Raw genomic sequence first — 23,055 nt, forward strand, 5'->3', positions numbered from 1 at the left:
GATCGCGGAGCTCAAACGGTTGTACATAAAGGAAAAGAGCCCGGTGTATGCTCGATATTTGCTGCTAACGCGACGTCAGCAACCCAACGAGCCGATGGACCACTATGCCCAGGAGCTCCGGCAGCTCTTGCTGGACAGCACCAGGGAGCCACGGACTCCCGTGCAGTCTCAGGATGATCTTCTTTTAGACGCCTATATTGCTGGGGTCTCCTCCCAGGAACTAAGGCTCAAGCTCCTGGAGAAGCCCGACCTGACCTTCGCTACGGCACTCGAGCAAGGAAAGGTATACACCGAAGCGCGGTTGCAATCGAACACCTATGATCGCACGCGCCTCTTGGCGGGAACTTCGCTACACGCACGGCCGGAGAGTGCTACCGCCGAGGACGCGGACCTGCTCGCGGAACTCCGGGATGCTCCGGAGGAGGACCCAGTCCTGACGGCTGCCGCTACGGCCAGACCCAAGGCCGTACGCGGGGCCACTTGCTATTTCTGTGGGGGACCACGTCATCCCCGGCCCGTGTGTCCGGCTCGGGACGCAATATGCCATTTGTGCTCGCAAAAGGGGCATTACGCGAAAGTGTGCCGGAAAACCGCACGCGGCTCGTGGCCGCACGCGACCTTGAATGGGCTCATTGCGGAGCCTACGAGCCGAGCCCGAAACCCGGCGCCTTACCCGGCTTCGAAGGGCAGGGCCCCTCTCTGCGGGCCCCTGGGCGCTCAGACGACCTTGGCGGGCGTCACCGGACAGCCACCACAGTCTCATCCTCAATCGGGCACGGCGTATGCGTCCTTGACCAGACTCCGGGCCACGCGAGGGGCTTTGGAGCCTCGCCAAGCCCCAGCGGTACGTTCTCGTCGTGTTGCTCATGAGCTAACGGTGGCCCTCACCCGGAAAAAGGCGATTTCGAATACTACGGAGGCCTTTTTCTGCCAAAAGTGTCAAAAGGCGTTTTCAAATACGACGGAGGCTTTTTCCCGTCAAAATTGTCAGATTTTGGATCGCGAAACACCGGAATGCATGGGAAAGCCCTCTGATGGCTTTAACGGATTCCCCATGGACAACGAATACTCTGGCCACGACCGCAAAACTGCTGCGGGCATAGGATCCACCCGCGAGGCTCGTCCGACCCACTCAGGGGGTTCAGTCCCACTCCCAGCAGGCTCGTCCGGCCTGGCTCAAGCCCTTATTCCCCTCATGGTCGAAGGCCATTGTGTTCGGGCCTTGGTGGATACAGGGTCTACGGATAGTTTTATCGACCAGCGACTAGTGCACAGGCATGGTTGGCGGGTCTGGAGGTCTACGAGACGGATCTTCATGGCTTCTCAGGGGCTTCGACTCAGCACGAAGGGGGAATGCCGATTGAAACTCGTGCTAAAGGGACGGGTTTTTCCTGATGTACACCTTATGGTTTTACCTGCTTTATGTGCTGATATTCTGTTCGGACACGATTTTCTTAAGCGGCATGGACGTCTGGAAATGGAGTTTGGTGGGCCTAACACGCTTGTTGTGGGGGCAGATGCGCTTGCTGTGTGTGCCCTAGCGAAAATGGACATCCAGCCACTTTCGCTGTTCCCCAATCTAACCTCCGACTGTACCCCTGTCGCGGTAAAATCACGGCGCTACTCTCACGCAGACATGCAATTCATAGCGGACGAAACGGCTCAGCTCTTGAAAGACGGTATCATAGAACCTAGCCGGTCGCCGTGGCGAGCCCAGGTCTTGGTGGTGCGAAGCGAGGCCCACCGCAGACGCATGGTAATCGACTATTCCCAAACGATTAACCGCTTTACACAGCTGGATGCCTACCCCCTTCCGGGGATGGACGCGCTGGTGCAACAGGTGGCCCAGTATTCGGTCTACAGCACTCTCGATCTCCGTAGTGCGTACCATCAGATCCCTATCTCTAGGGCGGATCGTATCTATACCGCTTTTGAGTCGGGGCAGCGGTTGTACCAGTTTACTCGATTGCCTTTTGGGGTAACGAACGGGGTCACCTGTTTCCAGAGGGCCATGGATGACCTCATTGCGAGGGAGCACTTAACCGATGTTTTCGTCTACCTAGACAATCTTACGGTTTGTGGGTATGACCAAGGGCACCATGATGCTAATCTGAAGCGCTTCCTCGAGGTCGCGCAGAGGTATCACTTAACCATGAATGAGGATAAGTGCCAATACTCCCTACGCAAGATAGATCTTCTGGGGTACACCGTGACCCATGGCTCTGTCGCTCCGGATAAGGAGCGTCTGTGACCTTTGCTCGACATGGCCCCTCCCTGCGATCGGGCGTCCCTGAAGCGCGCCCTCGGGCTATTCGGCCATTACTCCAAATGGGTACAAAATTTCTCCGCGAAACTTCGCCCCCTCGTGGCCTGCGACACCTTCCCACTTTGTCCGGCCGCGTTGGCGGCCTTTGGAGGCCTTAAGGCCGACATCGCCCGTGCCGCCGTGGCGACGATAGACGAGAGCAGATCTTTCATCCTCGAAAGTGATGCCTCGGATCAGGCCATCGCGGCGACCCTCTCCCAAGGCGGGCGTCCAGTGGCTTTCTTTTCACGGACTCTTACCACTGCTGAGCGGAGACACTCGTCCGTCGAGAAGGAAGCGTATGCGATCGTCGAGTCTATTCGGCGATGGCGCCCGTACTTACTCGGGCGGTGCTTCCAAATCATCACAGACCAGCAAAGCGTTGTGTTCATGTACGACACCTTACACGCCCAGCACATTAAGAATGAGAAAATCACTCGCTGGTGTATCGAACTCGCCGACTTCTGTTACACCATCAAATACCGCCCGGGGAAGGATAACCGGGCCGCCGATGCCTTATCAAGACCGGCTACATGCGCGGGTATCACCTCTTTGGAGGGCCTACGTGTGCTGCATGCCACTGCGGGCCATCCGGGCGTAACGTGTTTCGCTCATTTTGTGCGGCGTGGCAATCCCCCATACTCGATTGACGATATCCGCCGTATCTGTCGCGACTGCGCTATATGCGCGGAAATCAAACCGCGTTTCTATAACCCACCCATGGGGACTCTGGTTAGGGCTACGAGGCCGTGGGAACGCTTGGCGATGGATTTCAAGGGCCCATTGTCGGTGTCGAGTAGCTCTCGCTATCTGCTCACTATCGTCGATGAGTACTCGCGATTCCCCTTCGCTTATACGTGCATGGACATGACTGCTGCTACGGTGATGCGATGCTTACAGAACTTGTTCTCAATGTTCGGGTACCCGGCCTATGTACATACCGACCGGGGTGCGGTCTTCTTGTCTCAGGAGGTGCGCGGCTATCTGCTCCAAAATAACATTGCTTCTAGCTACACCACGCCGTACAGACCCCAGGCAAATGGGCAGATCGAACGCTTCAACGGGATTATCTGGAGGGCCGTCATGCTCAACCTCCGGGCCCTCGGCCGGGGCCTCGATAAATGGGCTTGGTCGCTACCTGCGGCGTTGAACTCGATCGGGGCTCTCCTGTGTACGGCAACCAACCAAACTCCCCACGAGCGACTTTTCCACCACCCCAGGAGCACGGGGTGTATACGGTCTTTACCCAGTTGGCTCGCTGGGCCCGGGCCGGCCTACCTTAAACGGGCGGTTCGCGCGAGCAAGTACGACTCCCTAGTGGACAAAGTGCAGATTCTCCAGGCTAATCCTGAGCATGCTCGTGTGATGACGGCTGATGGCCGTGAGACTACTGTCTCCGTACGACATCTTGCCCCATGCGGGGTCGCCGACCCGAGTAGGGAATCGGACGAACCGATCGAACCCATCTATGAGACTATGGACTCTCCCGACGCTCCCATCGCCGAAAGTCTACCGACCCTCCCCTCACCGCGTCTACCCGGGCCCGACGGCTTGTCGGTACCCCCTTCGTCACCTGACCCTGGTGGTGCCTCCGACGCCGGGGACACTGGGATACGTGATGCCGTACCCGGGGAATTTCGGACACGTGCTGGCAGAGAGATTCGCCGCCCGGACCGGTACGGTTGGGTCGACTGATACCCTGTTCCGCTCCCTGTTCGTGCTGACACTCGCTCGCTTCTAGCCGCTCTGCCGTATAATTCTAACGGGGGGGGGAGAATGTAGTGAAATCGTATTCGTACTGAACCCGGTGTTACGTGGTCCCCTCGGTGACTACCTGGTCTCGGTGACCCCCGGACCGTGAGAGGAACTTCGCCAGAAAGTTGTATTATATATGCGCTTTCGCAACGCAATCCCTATGAATTCCACCCAAGAGAAAACTGATTTTCAAGGATATATTTCAAGGGTAATGATACCATACAATTTCAATGATACAATCAAGGATATATTCCCCGAGCAATCCACCATCCACAATTCACACTTAACAATCAATCCCCTAGATGATTAAGATGGCCATCTTACATACGTGTGTCCCCTTTTGTACTCACGACCCCCTTTGGTCTCTGTCCCTCACAATGTCTCTGGGCCCCTCCTGACCAAGATGCTGGTCGGCTTCGCCGCGGTTGAACGAACCCCGGGTGGACATTTTTCCACCGGGCAGGTATCGTACCGGGCACCACGGCTGCAGCCCCCTCCTGGCCACGCGAAGCGGGTACTGTAAAGCAGGCCAAAGCCACACGCCGCTTGCAACGCGTGTTAGGCCCCAACGTGCGACCCGTACGCGTCTTTGTAGACGGTGCCGCGAATGGTGCCAGACGCTGGGTCGGTTCACGGCCCCACGGCAGCTTGACGTGTCCACCGGGTAGGTACCCGTCCCGGTAACTCCTCTCGCCAGACGGCTTGGGAACGCCGCTTTTCCACACGGCTCAATATCGATCCCCCCTCTCGTCGGAGCGGGGCGAGGAAGAAGAATCCTCGTCGCTTCTCTCCCTCGTGTCTTTCTTCTTCCGTTTCCGGTCTCTTTTTCCCGAAGGGCTCCTGACCCTCCAACCACAACAACCCTTAATCGACTACACATTGATAAGCAAAGACCTGAATAGTAATTCACATACATTCCCCTAAATATGTAACACTCCCCCCCTTCAAGAAAGAAAGTTTGAACCCAGCGAAAACTTTCTTTGCCGGCCAACTTGGATAAACAAACCAGATAACTCAACCCCCCCTACATTATCAGTTCCCCCCGGGCACAGTTATCACTTAAAAATAAAGCAACCAAAATTTCACACAACCCCCAGAGATTTTCAAAGGTAATTCACTCTGGACAAAGCACCAGCAACGACATTGTCCCTGCCCTTTACATGTTCAATTTCCCGTTGGACTCCTGCCAAGCCAAACTCCATCTCATGACCCTCTGACTTTGACTGTCAGTTTCTTGTGAATGAAGGTTAAGGTGTTGATCAAAGATCCAAAGTTAAGCAACTCGATAGCACTTTTTCCGGGAGGCCAAGCCGAGTATTCACTACATGGATGCCTTTAGGAACGTGGAGTTCACGGTTAGTCCGTGCAGGAAAGTTCTCTACATGGGCGCCTTGAGGAACGTGGAGTTCACGGTTAGTCCGTGCATGAAACTTCACTACATGGACGCCTTTAGGAACGTGGCGTTCACGGTTAATCCGTGTAGGAATCTTGGCTCGGCGGCTCCGCCGCATTCAGTGCTTCATCTTTTCAGAACTTCCCTAATAATTATGGTGGGACCGCTCGTCACTGTAGTCCCATGAATAGCGGTCTCCTTCTCGGCCACTACTTTGACAATCCTTCCTTCGGGAGCTGCCGTAACTCAGGGAGCCTCCATAATAATATTGATTGCGGCCACCACCAAAACTACCGCCCAGTTGTACTCTCTTGTAGACCTCTCTATGCCTACGAAATGCCTTCCCTACTGTTGTGGTCCGACCCTCCAAATCCTTGCCATTCCAATTCTTCTCTGCCTCTCTGGCGTCTTTTGTGCTTGCAAACGTGACAAAGCCGAACCCTCTTGACTGTTGCGTTTCCCTGTCTCTTACCAACCGCACTTCCACCAGCGGCCCATATCTGTTGAAGACAGAGGTCAGAACTTCTTCCTCCGTTTTGAAGTTCAGTCCCCCTACAAATAACTTGGTACTTTTGTCGCCATCCCGAGCTGGTGTGGTGTTATTTTCCCTGCTGGGCTCTTTACCCACCCTCAGGTTACCATTAACTTGACCCCCGGCCAAATCATTCCCGATAACCACAGATACACCCTCTACAGGAAGTGTGGCTTGTAAACCGACGGTGACCGGTCCTGACACCAAATCGGACTCCAAATGGATGACATGAAGTGGAGCACTAACACCGCCCCCGATCCCCTGTAAACGAACACTATCCCCCGTTGCCGTCTCCTCGGACCATGGCACAATGCCTTCAAGCATTAAAGATTGATGTGCTCCTGTGTCCCTCAATATCCTAACCGGTCTCCGGTTAGTCGAGGCTCCATCCAGTGACACAAACCCCTCTGAAATAAATGGTTGGTAACCCTTTTGATGGCGATTTCTCACAATGGCCATTGCATTTGGAGTCGTAATAGTTGGACTCCGCTCTGGGTCTTCCCTTTTCATGCGGTAACAACTGGACATCAAGTGTCCAGGTTTCTTGCAAAAAGCGCAAGTAGGCCCGGAGGAAAAACTCGTGGTCTGCCTCGGGCCCCTCGAAATATAAGTTTGTCTTGGGCCCGCATCCCTCTGATTTCGAACAGGTGGGGTATCCGCGTTGTCCCCATAATCCTCTCGAGGCCGCCGCCATGTATTGTCGTTCTCCGCACCTGCTGTTCCCCACCTCCCCTGCGGAGATCTAGGCGAGGAGTTAGGTTCGTGGACCCCTATTCGGTGGGTTAAGGCATAATCATCTGCCATGGTGGCTGCGTCCCACAACTTTGGTACTTTCTTTTCCTGCAGGTACACTTTGATGTCCTCGTGGACACACTGCTGAAATTCCTCCACCAGGATCAAGTCACGCAATGTTTCGAAGTCTTTCCCGACTCCTTTTGACTCACACCACCGATCAAACATGTTTTCTTTCACTCTGGCAAACTCCACATAGGTCTCACTCTCCCTCTTCCTGGCATGCCTGAATTTTTGCCTGTAAGCTTCCGGAACCAACTCATAGGCTTTGAGGATGTGCTTCTTCAGTACCTCATAATCTGCACATTGGTCCATTGGTAGCGCCGAATAAATCTCTTGAGCTTTTCCCACCAGCACACTTTGCACTAGTATGGTCCAGGCCTCCTCCGGCCAGTTTAATTGTCGAGCCACTTTCTCAAAGTGTGGAAAAAATTTCGCGACTTCCTTTTCACTGAACGGTGGAACCAGCCTCACATGTCTGCCCACATCCCAGGTTTTCTGGTTAGGTGTCGACCCCGTCAGCAAGGGTGGTGCCTCTCCCCGTTCTCTCATTAACTCCAGCTCCTTGAATTTAATTTCTTGCTGAAGCTCCATGTCACGTTCCTTTAATTCCCTTTCCGCTTTTCTCTCCTCTGCTTCGAGGTCCCTTGCAGCTCTCCTCTCCTCTGCTTTTCTCCCTTCTAACCTTTCCTGGAGTTCTCGTTCCACTCTCCTTTCCTCTGCTTGTTTCTCTTCTCTCCTCTCTTCTGCTTTCCTTTCCTCTTCTGATCTTTCCTTTTCTGCTTTCCTTTCTTCTTCTGCTCTTTCCTTTTCTGCTTTCCTTTCTTCTTCTGCTCTTTCCTTTTCTGCTTTCCTTTCTTCTTCTGCTCTTTCCTTTTCTGCTTTCCTTTCTTCTTCTTTTAACCTTTCCTGGAGTTCTCGTTCCACTCTCCTTTCCTCTGCTTGTTTCTCTTCTCTCCTCTCTTCTGCTTTCCTTTCTTCTTCTTTTAACCTTTCCTGGAGTTCTCGTACCACTCTCCTTTCCTCTGCTTGTTTCTCTTCTCTCCTCTCTTCTGCTTTCCTTTCTTCTTCTTTGATCCGTTCCTGGCTCCGTAATTGCAACTCCAGTTTCCGGAGCTCAACGTCTTCTGGTTCTTCGGGTAGCCACTCCCAGGCTAACTCGTCCCATGTTCCTAATCCCACCATAGATTGTATCACCGTGGCCTGCAACTCTGCCTTCCTCAAATTAGTTCGGACCTCCAAGTTAAAATGTTTGGCCAATTTCAAGAGGTCCGACTTTAGTAACGCTCGGAACTGTGCCTCACTCGGGGTTACCGCAAAGTTCTGTGCCACAAACGCCATGGTGCCTATCGTTAACACCTGTTAACCTTCACCCAATACTTTACCCCCAATTTCCCCAAAAATTTACCAATTAATACTTAATTAATAAATTTTAATTAATAAAAATATTATTTTATTATTTTATACAATTTTAGATCCCGGACGTAGACCCAATTGCGAATCCGCAAATCGTAATTTGGACGAGCCCCCAATTCTGTTACGTGGTCCCCTCGGTGACTACCTGGTCTCGGTGACCCCCGGACCGTGAGAGGAACTTCGCCAGAAAGTTGTATTATATATGCGCTTTCGCAACGCAATCCCTATGAATTCCACCCAAGAGAAAACTGATTTTCAAGGATATATTTCAAGGGTAATGATACCATACAATTTCAATGATACAATCAAGGATATATTCCCCGAGCAATCCACCATCCACAATTCACACTTAACAATCAATCCCCTAGATGATTAAGATGGCCATCTTACATACGTGTGTCCCCTTTTGTACTCACGACCCCCTTTGGTCTCTGTCCCTCACAATGTCTCTGGGCCCCTCCTGACCAAGATGCTGGTCGGCTTCGCCGCACTCGGGCGGTTGAACGAACCCCAGGTGGACGTTTTTCCACCGGGCAGGTATCGTACCGGGCACCACGGCTGCAGCCCCCTCCTGGCCACGCGAAGCGGGTACTGTAAAGCAGGCCAAAGCCACACGCCGCTTGCAACGCGTGTTAGGCCCCAACGTGCGACCCGTACGCGTCTTTGTAGACGGTGCCGCGAATGGTGCCAGACGCTGGGTCGGTTCACGGCCCCACGGCAGCTTGACGTGTCCACCGGGTAGGTACCCGTCCCGGTAACTCCTCTCGCCAGACGGCTTGGGAACGCCGCTTTTCCACACGGCTCAATATCGATCCCCCCTCTCGTCAGAGCGGGGCGAGGAAGAAGAATCCTCGTCGCTTCTCTCCCTCGTGTCTTTCTTCTTCCGTTTCCGGTCTCTTTTTCCCGAAGGGCTCCTGACCCTCCAACCACAACAACCCTTAATCGACTACACATTGATAAGCAAAGACCTGAATAGTAATTCACATACAGTCCCCTAAATATGTAACACCGGGGTGATGCTCGCTGCTCGTTGACACCGCTAGGGGCGCGGCTATAAGACCCGCTGCTGCGGACGGTGCTCCGGGACTTCTCCTGTGACATGTTACATCTGGTAGACTCGCTAACGGTACGCCAGCATAGAATATTAAGCTTGCTTGCATTGAATGTTACTAGGGCATGCCCGTACTATATCTATATCTAAAATTATATCCCCCCCCTCTATTTACATGAAATGGTTTGGTCCAAAGCGAACGGCTTGCGAGTACGGTGACAATCCCCCCCCTCTATTTACATGAAATGGTTTGGTCCAAAGCGAACGGCTTGCGGAGTTTGGTAAAGAAATCGCCATAGCGTGCACAAACGCGCAGGAAAGCGAAAGAATCGCAAATTAGTTTTAATTAGTTTTAAAACATAGTTTAACGCCAACATAGTTTGCCAACGTGAAATAAATGAATACGCTCTCAAATGTGCCGTCCGAGGCAGAGTCTGTTCGGCACGTTCGGCACACGTGATAGCTCGCTGCTCTCTGATTGGTTGAATCGTTTTTTGGACATAGCTCGGTAACTACTTGTCCGATTAATATGAAACCTTGAAAAGGCACATCCTCGGGTCCCCAGCAATATACCTGGCAAGTTTAAAGTATATCGGACCCGTGGTTGTCGAGAAACAGCGGTCACAGACATACAAACATACAAACATACACACAGAGATTACTGGAATTATAGATAGATGAATGTTCCCATGTGATGCCAAATCTTATTCCTATTGCATTTCCTGTATTACAGAATGATGTCATGATCTAAATGGGATTAAACCACCAGTTGGACTAAAGTTGTGTGGACCTGATTGGTTTCCACAACAGGCACTCCGCCACTGTGAGGATGTCGGCCAGGTGAGGCCGCAGGTGGGCTCTGGGAGCCAGTAGAGTTGTTCAGTGGGGCCCGAGGATCCGAAAGACGGACCCGGGTAGCCCAGTGCCAGAGAGGGCACCGAGAGGGGAGAGCGCCAGAGGGCCTTCCCCAGGTAGATAGCTTAGGGTAAGGAGCAGGTAAGCTCGGAGGCAACTGCAGTGGCGGAGGTGTGCAGGTGAGTAGACCTGCTGGGAGAGCCACACGACTCAGTCCTGAAATTGTGCAAAGGCACAGGGAGTTGAACCGGGGGAGTGAGACCCCAAATTGATGAGCACCACAGTTTGGGCAATGGGAATTGGTTTTTAGAACCGCATAGAGTAAGATGGCTAATGGATTGGCAGGGAAAGACCCCGGGTAGTGTAAAGTGTGTTAATGTCATTTAGGAAGTAGTTAGGATTGAAATCTCCTCGCACCATCTGCATCCACTCACCTGAGGGGACGTAACTCCACACCATGCCATGTTTTGATTATTTTTCTGTGCAAATGTTTTGGATTGTGAGACGCATCATGACGTGGGTGTGACATTGTGCAGTTTGTTCCATCTCTCCCTCCTTATGAGGATTGATGATGAATTGGTGATAGCTAATTTAGACATTGGGATTGTAACGAATTTGGAATTAAGGGAGATATGGGGAAGACGTGACGGTAGTGACGAATTTGTAAATGTGTAGGTTTTGTAAATATGGGGTAAGGGCAAGGGTAGAGTAGGTGACGGGGGGGGGGGGGGTGGAGTACGGTAGGGACGAGCTTTCTCACTTCGCTCTCCGTGCGCACCTCGTTCTGCATTACCTGTGTTGATGTGTACACTTGCGTCCTTGCCCTCGCTAACGCTGCCACTTTGTCTTCCTTCCCCGACCCATGGATCGTGCTCTCTGGGCACTGAGGGGGAGCGTGCGGGAGTCCGCGTCTGTGCCCGAATTCTCGCTGCCAGCTGCTTGCATCGATGCACCACTTTATGGACCGCCGTTTTGCGGCCAAGCACCACAATATGGACCACACATTGTGTGGCATGGCCCCTCTGCTGGGACCGGCCAGGTTGGCCAGAGAAAGATCTTGCTTGCGGACCTCGGTGAGGTGGCACCAAGCCATACAGGTGGGCCACCATAGTCGGCCCCTGTTGGCCATAAATAAAAATGGACACGGTTGTGCTTTTTGTTTTATTACCACCAAATAGGCCGCAAGCAAGAACACGAAGAAAGACAACATCTAGAAGAGACATCGGACCAGCAGAGCAGGAGCGGAAACTAGCAGAGCAGTGACAAGACCAACAGTTGTTTTATTATTGTGCAATGTCGCACTGGATGGTGCGTGACTGTGCTTTGGTGTTTATTTGTGCTGGTGCGTCGATGCAGTGCATGCTGTCTCCTCCTTCCCACAGGAATTTTCTCTTTGTGTCTCCCAAAAGAAAATGACAGGTCCTGGGTTGCGTTTTGTAAATAGTCAAAATAATGTCACCTGTAAATAATGCTCCCCACCGTCAATGTTTAGGTTGAAAATTAATTCCGCAATTCGGTTATTCTGTGGGTGTGAATCTGTTAGGTAGGGTGCAACGCAACAGGGGGACATATTTATTTGTGTTTTAAAACGGTCGCACTCAGGGTCAGGTTAATTATAGAGGGTATTACACCTGCGTGCCACATTAAGTTAAAGTTTTATCGGCCCGGGACGTGCCTGGAGGAGGAAGGGGGCAGTGTAACGGATTTGGGAAACCGTGCACTTTGTGTAATTGATTGTAAATATACCCCCTTGTAAATAATGTAATGATTCTTTGTAAATACCTCCATTTGTGTAAAGGTCAAGGGTCATCCCCTAGTTAGTCCACCGCACCACGTAGCAAATCATAGGATCTCTCAATAGTTTTTTCGTTATTCTGTGTTTCAGTTAAGGCCATGTGTCCAATAGTCGATCTTACGTTGCACCAAATCAAATAAGATAGAGCCCCTTTTCCATAGCGTTTGCCTCCATTACCAACTGCATTCACCTACATCGCCAACAGCATTCACCGCCATTGCCCATGTGCTCCAACTCGGAGAAGAAGGGTGTGGCCCGCCCATTGTCATCAAGAGGTGGAGCCAAGAAGCCCTTACGACCAACCAGGAATCGGTGGGTATGGCTTGGTAGGGCGTGGCTATATAACCCATCACTGGAAGCCCTCACCGCCAGAGATGAGTGAGGGAGCACGCATTGAGAGCGCATGAGGCAGAGTTTTTGAGGGAGGTGCGCTGGACAGGTTCTGTGGAGTGAGGTACGAGAGAGAGACGACGCTGCTTCAACCAGCCCCTGCGTGCGCGCAGCTTTGACGCACTGCCGCGAAGCAACGCCGCCGTATGAACGAGAGTGCGGGGAGTCGGCGGCCGCTCACCTCCAGCCCTGCCGTTTGCACGGACCTGAACCTCATCCTTCCAGCCCTGTGGTCCCACCTTCTCTCCCTCCAGCCAATCCTACCTGCAATTCCCCATTTGTGTGAGTCTGTTTGTGTTGTCCTGTCCCTGGGGTTAAGTAAGCCTGTATAAGTTAAGCTTGCTCTGTGTCTATCTTCACTGTATATTACTTTTATTCCTTGCTTCCTTTGGTTTGTGTAAATAAATTAATAAATCTTTGTTCTTTCTTTACCTTTGGCTTTTTCATTCTCGTCCGATCGTCCTTGTCTTTTACCCATTGATATACGTGGCACGATTTTTGGCCAACCGCTTCGCAATCGGGTTTGTCTTTGCTAACGGCTCGAACTTCGGGTTGCTAAAACCGCTCGGCAACTAGTCCATCTAAAACCGTGGTTCGAGCGGGAGTCCCTCCCCTGCTTCGCGGTCAGGAGTGGCACTCAGGTCCTTGGGACTTTTCATTGACCAATTACCCTGGCTGCTCCCGACCGGAAGGAGCATTGGGATTTCCAGGGCTCACGTCGGTCAGTTACAGACAAGGGGCTAACCCCTCCTTGATAAGGGGAAGGCCGACGTCTGAGATCCGTAACAATATATATATATATTGTTGCGGTTTTGCGAAGCCCGTTCCCTTACAAAGGGGAGAATAAGCCCCTTTTTCTCCTTGGGTCTTCGAACCGCGAGACTGAGTCGCCACTTCCGGGCAGACGTGGAAAAGGGTCTCGGGACAATTTCGCACGTACCTTAAGTACCCACGCCGCAGTGGAAGCGGGGATCGAGTCTCGCACGAACCACGCGTAATTGAGTACACCCGAGCGGATGGCGTACCACGTGGCCCGTGCTGTTACCTTTCTTAAGGAACCTGATCAGAGCGATCTATTTCGTACCATGCTAAGTCAATGATGGAAGGGACGAAACGGTCGAATAAAAGGAATAACACGATTTGTTACACTATTTACAATGATTCGGTAGAAGAAGAGACACAGGGCAGTCTTAAGCAGTCATAACTTATTTCCCCAGACAATGGGCCCACTCACACACACAGGGAGATGAAGGAAGAATGTTCACGCGCCGAACGCGCCGGCTTTGGTCGCTCCAGGAATAGCTCACCTGGCGTGGCCCTCTGGCGGTCACAGCACGTATTCCGGCGAAGGCAGGCAGGCGGAAAAATCCTTGCGGCGCGTATCTCGGCAAAGGCAGGCAGAAGGTAATATGCGCGTCTGTGGCCCGGCGCGGCTGTCTTTCACAGCGCGATTAATACAACTGAGCGCTCCGGTCTCACAACTCAACTGGCTTGCCCTGCGTGCATCTCATAACTGAACTCAGCACGTCTCCTCTCGTCTCATAACTCGTAACTCATGGGCTGCGCCACTCTCGTAACTCAATGGAGGACCCCGACTCGTAACTGAACTCAGCTCGTCTCCTCTCGTCTCATAACTCACTGGCTTGCCCTGCGCGCATCTCATAACTGAGAACTCCTCGGGGATCTGACTTCAGCTCAACTCCACTCATAATTGAGGTGGGGGCTCTGGGCACAGGGTTATATCGTCCCGCCCTAGCCCGACTCAAACGTTCCAAACCCCACCTTTTGCCGCAGTGGTAAGTCACTCCCCTCGAGCCCTGATTGGCGGCTCGGGCTTACCGTCGGCTCCTCCTCTGCCTTCCTTCGGCCTTGATCGACTTGTTCAGGCCTGCCTCGTGGTATTTCGCGCAAAAACCAAAAGCATCGAGGCATCGTGAAGGACCTAATTCTCATTATTCTACTCAACGCAAAACTAAACACAGGAAAGGTCTACGCTTACATTTACGAAGAAATAACTGAGCTTAAACGAGGCTACATGTTGTAGTGTAACTAAACTATGAGGGGAAATTAACCTTTATTATAAAAACACAAAACCGCAACAATATATATATATATATTGGTGGACACCACTCCCAACCACTTCAACCACTTCACTCCAACCACTTCTGACCAACCACTACAACCACTTCTCCAACCACTTCACCACTTCAACCACTCCATCTCCAACCACTCCAACCACTTCTCAAACCACTTCTGACCAACTTAAGCATAAACACAAAAATCGACATTATCGTAAAAAACAATACACAAACCGCAGACATCATTACATACAGAACCGTTCCTCCATGGAAATAAACACAGCTGAGGTTGAAAATAGTCAAACCAACAACAATAGAAACTTCTACTACAACCAAACTTGTAGATCTACCTAAACTCGGGATCATCAATCTTTCCAATCATTCCCTCAGTGAGGCGGAAATAAACCTGCTCTCTAAGGGTTTAAGATTTTGCCCAATCGCTCCACAAATAGACCAATTACAATTGAAAGAGGATTTAAAAGATTTCTGTAGGCGAATGACATTAAAGGCACACTTTGCTAAAGTACACCCAGCACCATCAACACCACAACAAACAACACCAACAAACACGCATACAAGCACATACACCGATACTAATACACCACAACTCACTTTACCTAAACCAAAAAGCACCTGGACACCACGTGTTGACAATCCATATCTACATGTCTATATGGAACAAGTGAGCAATGAAATTGAAAAGGTGGCACAAAAATATAATTGTTCCAGACATAAGGACAATCTTACAAAGGCAGAGCAACGAGTACTTCACAATCTCCAAAATAATGAAAAGAAAGTCATAAAGCCAGCAGATAAAGGTACTGCCATTGTCATTATGTCGCCTACCGATTACGTTGCAGAAGGTAATCGTCAACTACATAGTGATACTTACAAAGAGCTCCCATCCGACCCTACCCTTTTACATTTTGAAGAGGTTAAAAGGGTAGTAGATTCTATTCGGGTGGATAAAACCATCAAATCTCGCTTGGTTCCGAAAGATCCTCATTGCTCTAACCTTTATTTTCTTCCTAAAATACACAAGGTAAACAATCCAGGTAGACCAATCGTGTCTGGCTGCACATGTCCAACTGTTCTAATATCAAAATTTGTTGACTGTCATTTACGTCCTCTCGTGATGAATCTCTCCTCATACCTCAAGGACACAATCAGTTTTCTGACCCACATCCAAGGATTGAACAGAATATACTCACCTTTCAACTCCCAAACCATTTTAGTCACAGCAGATGTCACATCCCTCTACACTAATAATCCACATTCAGAAGGCCTGTCTGCATGCCGCAAAGCACTAGATACACGATAAGTCCCAATACCACCTACTCAAGACCTTATGCGCCTATTAGAACTGACACTCAAACTGAATAATTTCCAATTCAACGGACGACATTACATTCAAACTCAAGGTACCGCTATGGGTACCCCTGTTGCACCGTCGTACGCTAACATCTTCATGGGAATGATAGAGGCCAAGATCAATGCACAACCTCATCACGGCATCTTGGAAAAATCCTGGGTACGCTATATTGATGACATCCAGTTCATCTGGTCAAAATCCCCCCGTAGTCTCACACAATTCCAAGATGAATTAAATTTGATTCATTCGACCATCAAGTTTACATTCGACAGCTCACAGTCCGAAGTTCACTTTCTAGACACATCACTCACGCTTCAAAATAACAGACTCGAAACAGAACTATACACCAAACCAACAGACACTCACTCTTACCTTCTCCCTTCTTCATCTCATCCTAAACATACAATTGCAAGCATACCATACAGTCAAGCACTCGGAGTAAGACGCATTTGCTCAACAAAAATGGCAGAAGAAACTTCTCTCTGCCAATTAGAAACACACTTCATTGCAAGAAACTATGACCCTCACTCTGTGAAAGAAGCAATAAACCGAGCAAAACACAAACCGAGAGCAGACCTTCTGACTACAAACCCAAACCTGCAACTAACCGTGTCCCACTGGTAACCACCTACTCTCCTACCTCATCCCAATTGCCAAGTATTCTGAATAAGGCCCTTCCTCTCCTCCATCAATCAGAAACACTCGGCACCACATTTCCTCAACCTCCATGAACATAATTTCGACGTGGTCGGACACTCAGGGACCTCTTGGTAAAAGCAAAGCACCCACAGCCCCACAACAAAGAAACTAGGATCCCTGGCTTCTATGAATGCACAGCAAAGTTGGTCGTGTCCCACCATTTCACGTCGTCCTCCTCAACCCCTACAATCCGTTACATGTCCTCGTTCCGTGTCCACATCCACTGGAGACTGCGTTTCCAAAAGATGTCTCCGGTTATTGAAGAGCCGCATATACCTGGAGCTCGCGGAGTCTTTACTATTCCAGGAAATGTCTTTTTCTCAGCACTAGAGGACGCTGTAAGCCACACTCGTCCGACTTTTGCATGGAAAATGAAAATCTGAGGAGGTTATTTGCGGGTTTAATTCCTCCTGTTCCCCCGAGAAGCCGCGACTTCTGTGATTGACTTCTGCGATCATCGCTGCTCGCGCGAGATTAATGAAAAGCAATTTGCCTCGTGACAAGAAACGCTGTCGTGCAGGTAATCGTGTTGAATATCCGAGAGAGTCGAGTAAAGAGACGAGTCGCATGTCGCACCTGGCGTGATGATTGAAGGTGAAGTCGATTTCGCTTCGGGGTTCCACTGCGTCATCGAGACGAACGTCCTGAGATTCGAGAGTCCATGGTGGAAGGAGGAGGAAAGTGGGGAAGGGGTGGCCCTTTGCTTTTGAAGTTTGAGAGGCACATGGTGACGCCCAAAACTGACAGTCACCGTGCGTGGGTACGGGTTCTCGCCGGGGTCAGACAGCCGGAGTGACTATATAGTTGTTTTGTGCGTGAGTGTGCAACACGAAGGTGCTCGTGTGGACCACTAAGGTGCGCTCGTGTGGACCACGAAGGTGCGCTCGTGTGGACCACGAAGGTGCGCTCGTGTGGACCACGAAGGTGCGCTCGTGTGCAGCACGAAGGTGCGCTCGTGTGGACCACGAAGGTGCGTTCGTGTGCAGCACGAAGGTGCGCTCGTGTGGACCATTAAGGTGCGTTCGTGTGCAGCACGAAGGTGCGCTCGTGTGGACCATTAAGGTGCGTTCGTGTGCAGCACGAAGTTGCGCTCGTGTGGACCTCAAAGGTGCTCGTGTGGACCACTAGGGTGCGCTCGTGTGGACCACGAAGGTGCGCTCGTGTGGACCACGAAGTTGCTCGTGTGGACCAGGAAGGTGCGCTCGTGTGGACCACGGAGGTGCTCGTGTAGACCACGAAGGTGCGCTTGTGTGGACCACAAAGGTGCGCTCGTGTGCAGCACGAAGGTGCGCTCGTGTGGACTACGAAGGTCCGCTCGTGTGCAGCACGAAGGTGCGCTCGTGTGGACCACAAAGGTGCTCGTGTGGACCACAAAGGTGCGCTCGTGTGGACCACGAAGGTGCTCGTGTGGACCACTAAGGTGCGTTCGTGTGGACCACGAAGGTGCGCTCGTGTGGACCACGAAGGTGCGCTCGTGTGGACCACAAAGGTGCGCTCGTGTGGACCACGAAGGTGCGCTCGTGTGGACCACGAAGGTGCGCTCGTGTGCAATATCACTGTGCTCTTACCTGTGTCTCGTGGACAGGAACGATGCTGAGAGGTTTCCCATTTACCACAATTTGTCATCTGGCGCTGCTCCTGTCTGTGCAGGTGGTGTGTGGCCAAAGGGCCGGCTTACGGGTGAGCAAACTTACGGTCGGATTAGGGGTGAGCAAACTTACGGCCGGATTAGGGGTGAGCAAACATACGGCTGGATTAGGGGTGAGCAAACATACGGCCGGATTAGGGGTGAGAACTTATGGGTGAGCAAACTTACGCCCGGCTTGCAGGCGAGCACTGGTAGGGCCAGCTTATGGGTGAGTAAACTTACAGTCGGCTTATGGGTGAGCAAACTTGCGGCTGGCTTACAGGCGAGCAAACGTAGGGCCAACTTATGAGTGAGCAAACTTACGATCAGTTTATGGGGGGTGAGCAACCCTGCGGCAGTGCGGCAGGATTGTGTGAGCAAGCTCATGGCCAACTTACGGGTGAGCAAGCTTATGGGTGAGTAGACTTGCGGCCGGATTAGGGGTTAGCAAACTTGCTGCCTCACGGGTGAGCAAACATACCGGTTTACAGGTGAGCAGACATACAGCCGGATTAGTGGTGAGCAAACTTAAGGCTGGCTTATCAGTGAGCAAAGTTATGGTTGGCTTATGGGTGAGCAAGCATGCTGCTGGCTTACGTGTGAGCAAGCTTATGGGTGAGCATACCACATTATATATTTATTAAATAAATATATAAAGTGGGGTTTTCAATGCTGATGTAGACTTTTTTCTTTTCTTTTTTACTCCAAAAAGATCAAGAAGCATCGGGAAGTTGATAAAATCACATTTTTAGTCTTGCCACAAAGGGCTTCAACACAATTTGTAATGCGTCTGTCTATCTGTGTGTCCGCGGCTATATTTTGCTTTCATTCTTTTTTTCTGCAACCGTTTATCTGACATGTGAAACTTTAAACATGTGGGGGACTCCCCATGGAGAATATTTTATTGATAGCTCTGATGTCACCGGTCACATGTGGCAGCCATATTGGATAAAAAAGGAAAAATCGGAATCCGGATCCGGAAATCTGGAAATCCGGACTAGTCGAATCCGAATCCGGATCTTCACCAAAATCTAATAATTTCGTCCTTGTCACATACGCTACATCTCTGCCAAATTGAGTTCGAATCCGTCCACAACTTTTTGAGATATATTGTTCAAACAGACAGACAGGGGTGACCTTTGGTGACCTTTGGTGGCCTTTGGTGGCGGAGGTAACAACGCTACAGAAAACATAATAATGGCGTGTTCAGTTAACGATGGTATTTTTGTTCAGAATGTGCGCACGAGGCGAGACTCTGCGCTCTACAAGTGATGTTCTAGTTTTTCATGAAATTCCCCTGCTGTGAGTAAATAGTTGTTCCATCAATTTGACAGCGTCTCAAAAATATTCTACACAGAAATATTTGCGATGGATATATAGCCATTTCGGGATACGTGCTGTGATGTTTTTTTTATCATTCGGAACTTTGAGTTGTAGAAAGTGATGACAATCGCAAAGTGACGTGTCTGGACTGTACGGAGGATGATAAATACAAGTTCACAAGGAATATCAGCGAGTTGCTCTCTTTAATCCCTCTGCAGCTCCTAATTGGCGAGAGGGGTGCAGAAGAAGAGGCGAGATGCAGTACGGAATGCGCAGACGGGGCACAGCGGCCACTCTGCGCCTCTGACGGACGGACGTTCCAGTCCCCCTGCGACTTCCAGCGAGCAAAGTGCAAGGATCCGCTGCTTAAGGAGGAGCATGATGGACATTGTGAAGGTGCGTGCCTCAAAAGCAGATCTGGCAAGTGTGTATAACAAATTGCATCCCTTTTATACTTTTCGTCTGACCTTTCAGCAAAAATTGTATTTTGTATTTTGTATTTGTTTTTGTATACAACATCGAGGCTTGTTTAAGAGCTAACATTTGATCACAAGAAGACAAACCGACACATAAAACATGATAAAGGGAGCAGGAGAACAAGATGGAGAGCATGGACATCGGGAGATCTGTGGGAGGAAGAGGGCTTGGGGGGAGGAGGCATGAGAATGGGCGGGGGGGGGGGGGCGGGAGAGGTAAAAAAAACACATGGACACTGCCAGGACTTACAGGAAAGAAGTCGGTATTTCAAAAAAGTAGATCTGGGGTGAATTAACGGGGGTAGAAAAGATCAAGGTTTTGGATGGTGGAAGATAAGAGATGGTGGTGAACAGCTGTTTTAAAGACCTGGAGGGAGGAGTGGGATTGGAGAGAGTGGGGGAGTTTGTTCCAGAGGCGGGAGAAAATAGGAATGAAAGAGTGAAGGTGAGCAGAGTCTTGATTTTGGCAATTTCACCAGAAGAAGGTTGCTGGTAGATCTTGTGTGCGCTGTCGGAATATTTGGGGGACAGAGCACAGGCAGAGCTGGGGGAGCTAGGCCGAAGAGGAGTCGGTAGAAGACAGGAGAGGAGTCGGATGGCACATACTGTAAGACGAGAGACATCTTTATATTTTATAATACACTCACTGGGTAGGCAGAGATCAATTGAGAGAATTCCTAATCGAAATAATCAAGGCTTTTCAACAAATTGGAGTTGAAAGGAGACGCCTTCAAATTTAGCATTTTTGAGATCTGCAAAACGACAAACAAAAGAGCTGATTTTTGTTGTTGTTGTTGTTGTTGTTGTTGTTGATGGAGCAGTTGGTGTCTTGGTTGATATGGCCTTCATCTCTGTTGCTCAGGAAGCATTCACCAATTCTGGTTAAAAAGTGTTCATATCATAATCTATGTACCATAGCCTAAACAATATTTCATTGAAATCCATCAATTTCTCAATGTCCAAAATCCTTCAATCACGTTTGGTCTTTGATTGCCATTTTCACTTTTCAGAGTTTACATCCCCTCCTCAAAGTTGAAGCACACCTGTCCATTGATGATTTATCTGAAGCTTTGTATTACTCGTTTGGGTTGTTCTGGAAAAGATCTTTAAATCTTAAACAAATTTGAGTATCTAAGATGGCTACCAAGCTTTTTGACCAATCGGATTCGTTTGAAGATCAATTTCGTTCAAAATTTTAAACTCAAAGAATTCAATATGGCTGCCAAATGGTTCAAACAATAGAGGAATGATTGTATATGCATATGTGTACATAAGTATGTATTGAAAAATACATTTTGATTATTGGATTCAATTAACTTTTGTTTTGCTACTTTTCCATTACCCATTAGCCATCTCCTACGGAAAAACATATTTTTGAGATAAAAAGTCACATTCCTTATGATGTCCAAGAAAAAAAGTGTGTATGTATATGTATATATGTTGGAACCCATCTGTGGATCGGTCCCATCGGCCGATGGGTCTGACCCATCTGTGGATGCACGAGAAATGACAATGCAGACCCATCGGCCGATGGGTCTGCGCCATCTGCGGATGTGTTGTTCACCTTGAAGGAATGTGTTGACAGAATGGTGCTCTTCAATCAGGTACACAGTCATTGGAATTACATGTGGTAGGAATTTAACAGAGATGATTTTTAACACAAACAATACAATACGTTAAACAGAATTTACGGATACAATTACGGATACAACTACGGATACAATTACGGATACAATACGGATACAATTACGGATACAATTACGGATACAATTTACGGAATACGGATACAATACGTTAAACAGAATTTAACAGAGATGATTTTTAACACAAACAATACAATACGTTAAACAGAATTTACGGATACAATACGGATACAATTACGGATACAATTACGGATACAATACGGATACAATTACGGATACAATTACGGATACAATTTACGGAATACGGATACAATACGTTAAACAGAATTTAACAGAGATGAATTATGATGCATACACATTCCTTCAAGGTGAACAACACATCCGCAGATGGCGCAGACCCATCGGCCGATGGGTCTGCATTGTCATTTCTCGTGCATCCACAGATGGGTCAGACCCATCGGCCGATGGGACCGATCCACAGATGGGTTCCAACAACTATATATATATATATATATATATATATATATATATATATATATATATATATACACATATATATATATATATCTACTACTGCTTCAACTACTAATACTGCTACTTCAATGCCCCCAATGAATCATACCTTGTGTTGACCGCAGGAGGTATATAGGCTCATATGGGCTGCTTGGGGCAGAAATTCATATAATTCCTTCAGAGTTCCGGTGAAAACGTCCCTCATCTTTACGAAGGACTCAAACTAATGCTAACGGACGGGACGCTCATAACAAGTTTCATCTGGAGGACTTTGCATACTTTGTGATGCATTGCCCTCTCTGTGAAACACCACCTGATGGTTTATAGTCAGGTCGGGAATGAAACCCAGACTTGTGTAGCTCAAAGCCCAAAGATGATACAATAATCAAATGTTCGGGGGAACAACCTTTTCACCGAGTTGTTAGAATATGAAAATACTGAGGATATGTATCTGTGAAGCACCTATGATGGGGATAGAATTGCATTTCCTGGGATGGGAAACCCACAGAACGACATTTTTGTGATAAAGAATAATTTGAGAAAACAATGTCAACAATTATCCCAGCATTTCCGTGGGCTGTCCTTGGTCATCTGGCATTGTGAACGCTTTGACAAAAGTCTAATAAGTCTTCAAAAGTTTAGTCTTTGGATCAAACGTAATAACAATTGGAATCCAGTTGAAATGCCAAAAGCGGGATTGTTAGGGATTGTCATTTTCCTGCAGAGTTCCATGATGATCCATGAAGTGGTGAGAGAGATAGGAAATGGGAAGAGACGCAAACGGATACCTTCGCATCCTTCTATTCAATTTCTGCCAGAATGTATGGAATACAATAGCGACTTGACAAAGATGGCATGGTGCTGCGCAAAATTCCCTGGGAAGTGACGTCACTTCCCTCAAGCTCAGTGGCTGTGTTTGTCTGAAGTAAAGTCCTGTGTTTTATTTTGTATTTGGCCATACCTGTGTGTGTGTGAGCTCCTCTGTGTGTCTTTGAACTTGTTAAAAATAATATTTGGTGACGTCACAGGTTGACATTCTC

The 23,055-nt window shown here is 49.4% G+C and overlaps 1 protein-coding gene across 5 annotated transcripts in view; it reads left to right on the forward strand.

Moving 5' to 3' along the window:
- Nucleotides 1-16,861: 16,861 nt before the first annotated feature.
- LOC137426754 (SPARC-related modular calcium-binding protein 1) overlaps nucleotides 16,862-23,055 on the forward strand; it is a 160,219-nt gene continuing 154,025 nt past the window's right edge. The window contains exons 1-3 of one of the 5 annotated variants that reach the window (XM_068115599.2): nucleotides 16,862-17,193; nucleotides 18,019-18,113; nucleotides 19,602-19,779. In XM_068115599.2, the coding sequence (XP_067971700.2) occupies nucleotides 18,024-18,113; nucleotides 19,602-19,779 (268 nt within the window). In that variant the 5' untranslated portion in view covers nucleotides 16,862-17,193; nucleotides 18,019-18,023. Of the gene's footprint in view, nucleotides 17,194-17,258; nucleotides 17,854-18,018; nucleotides 18,114-19,601; nucleotides 19,780-23,055 lie in introns of those variants that run through there. The other 4 variants (XM_068115598.2, XM_068115596.2, XM_068115601.2 and 1 more) reach the window with 4 other exon arrangements.

Source organism: Myxine glutinosa, chromosome 5 (genome assembly GCF_964187855.1).
Source record: "Myxine glutinosa chromosome 5, kmMyxGlut1.1, whole genome shotgun sequence".
NCBI lineage: Eukaryota > Metazoa > Chordata > Myxini > Myxiniformes > Myxinidae > Myxine > Myxine glutinosa.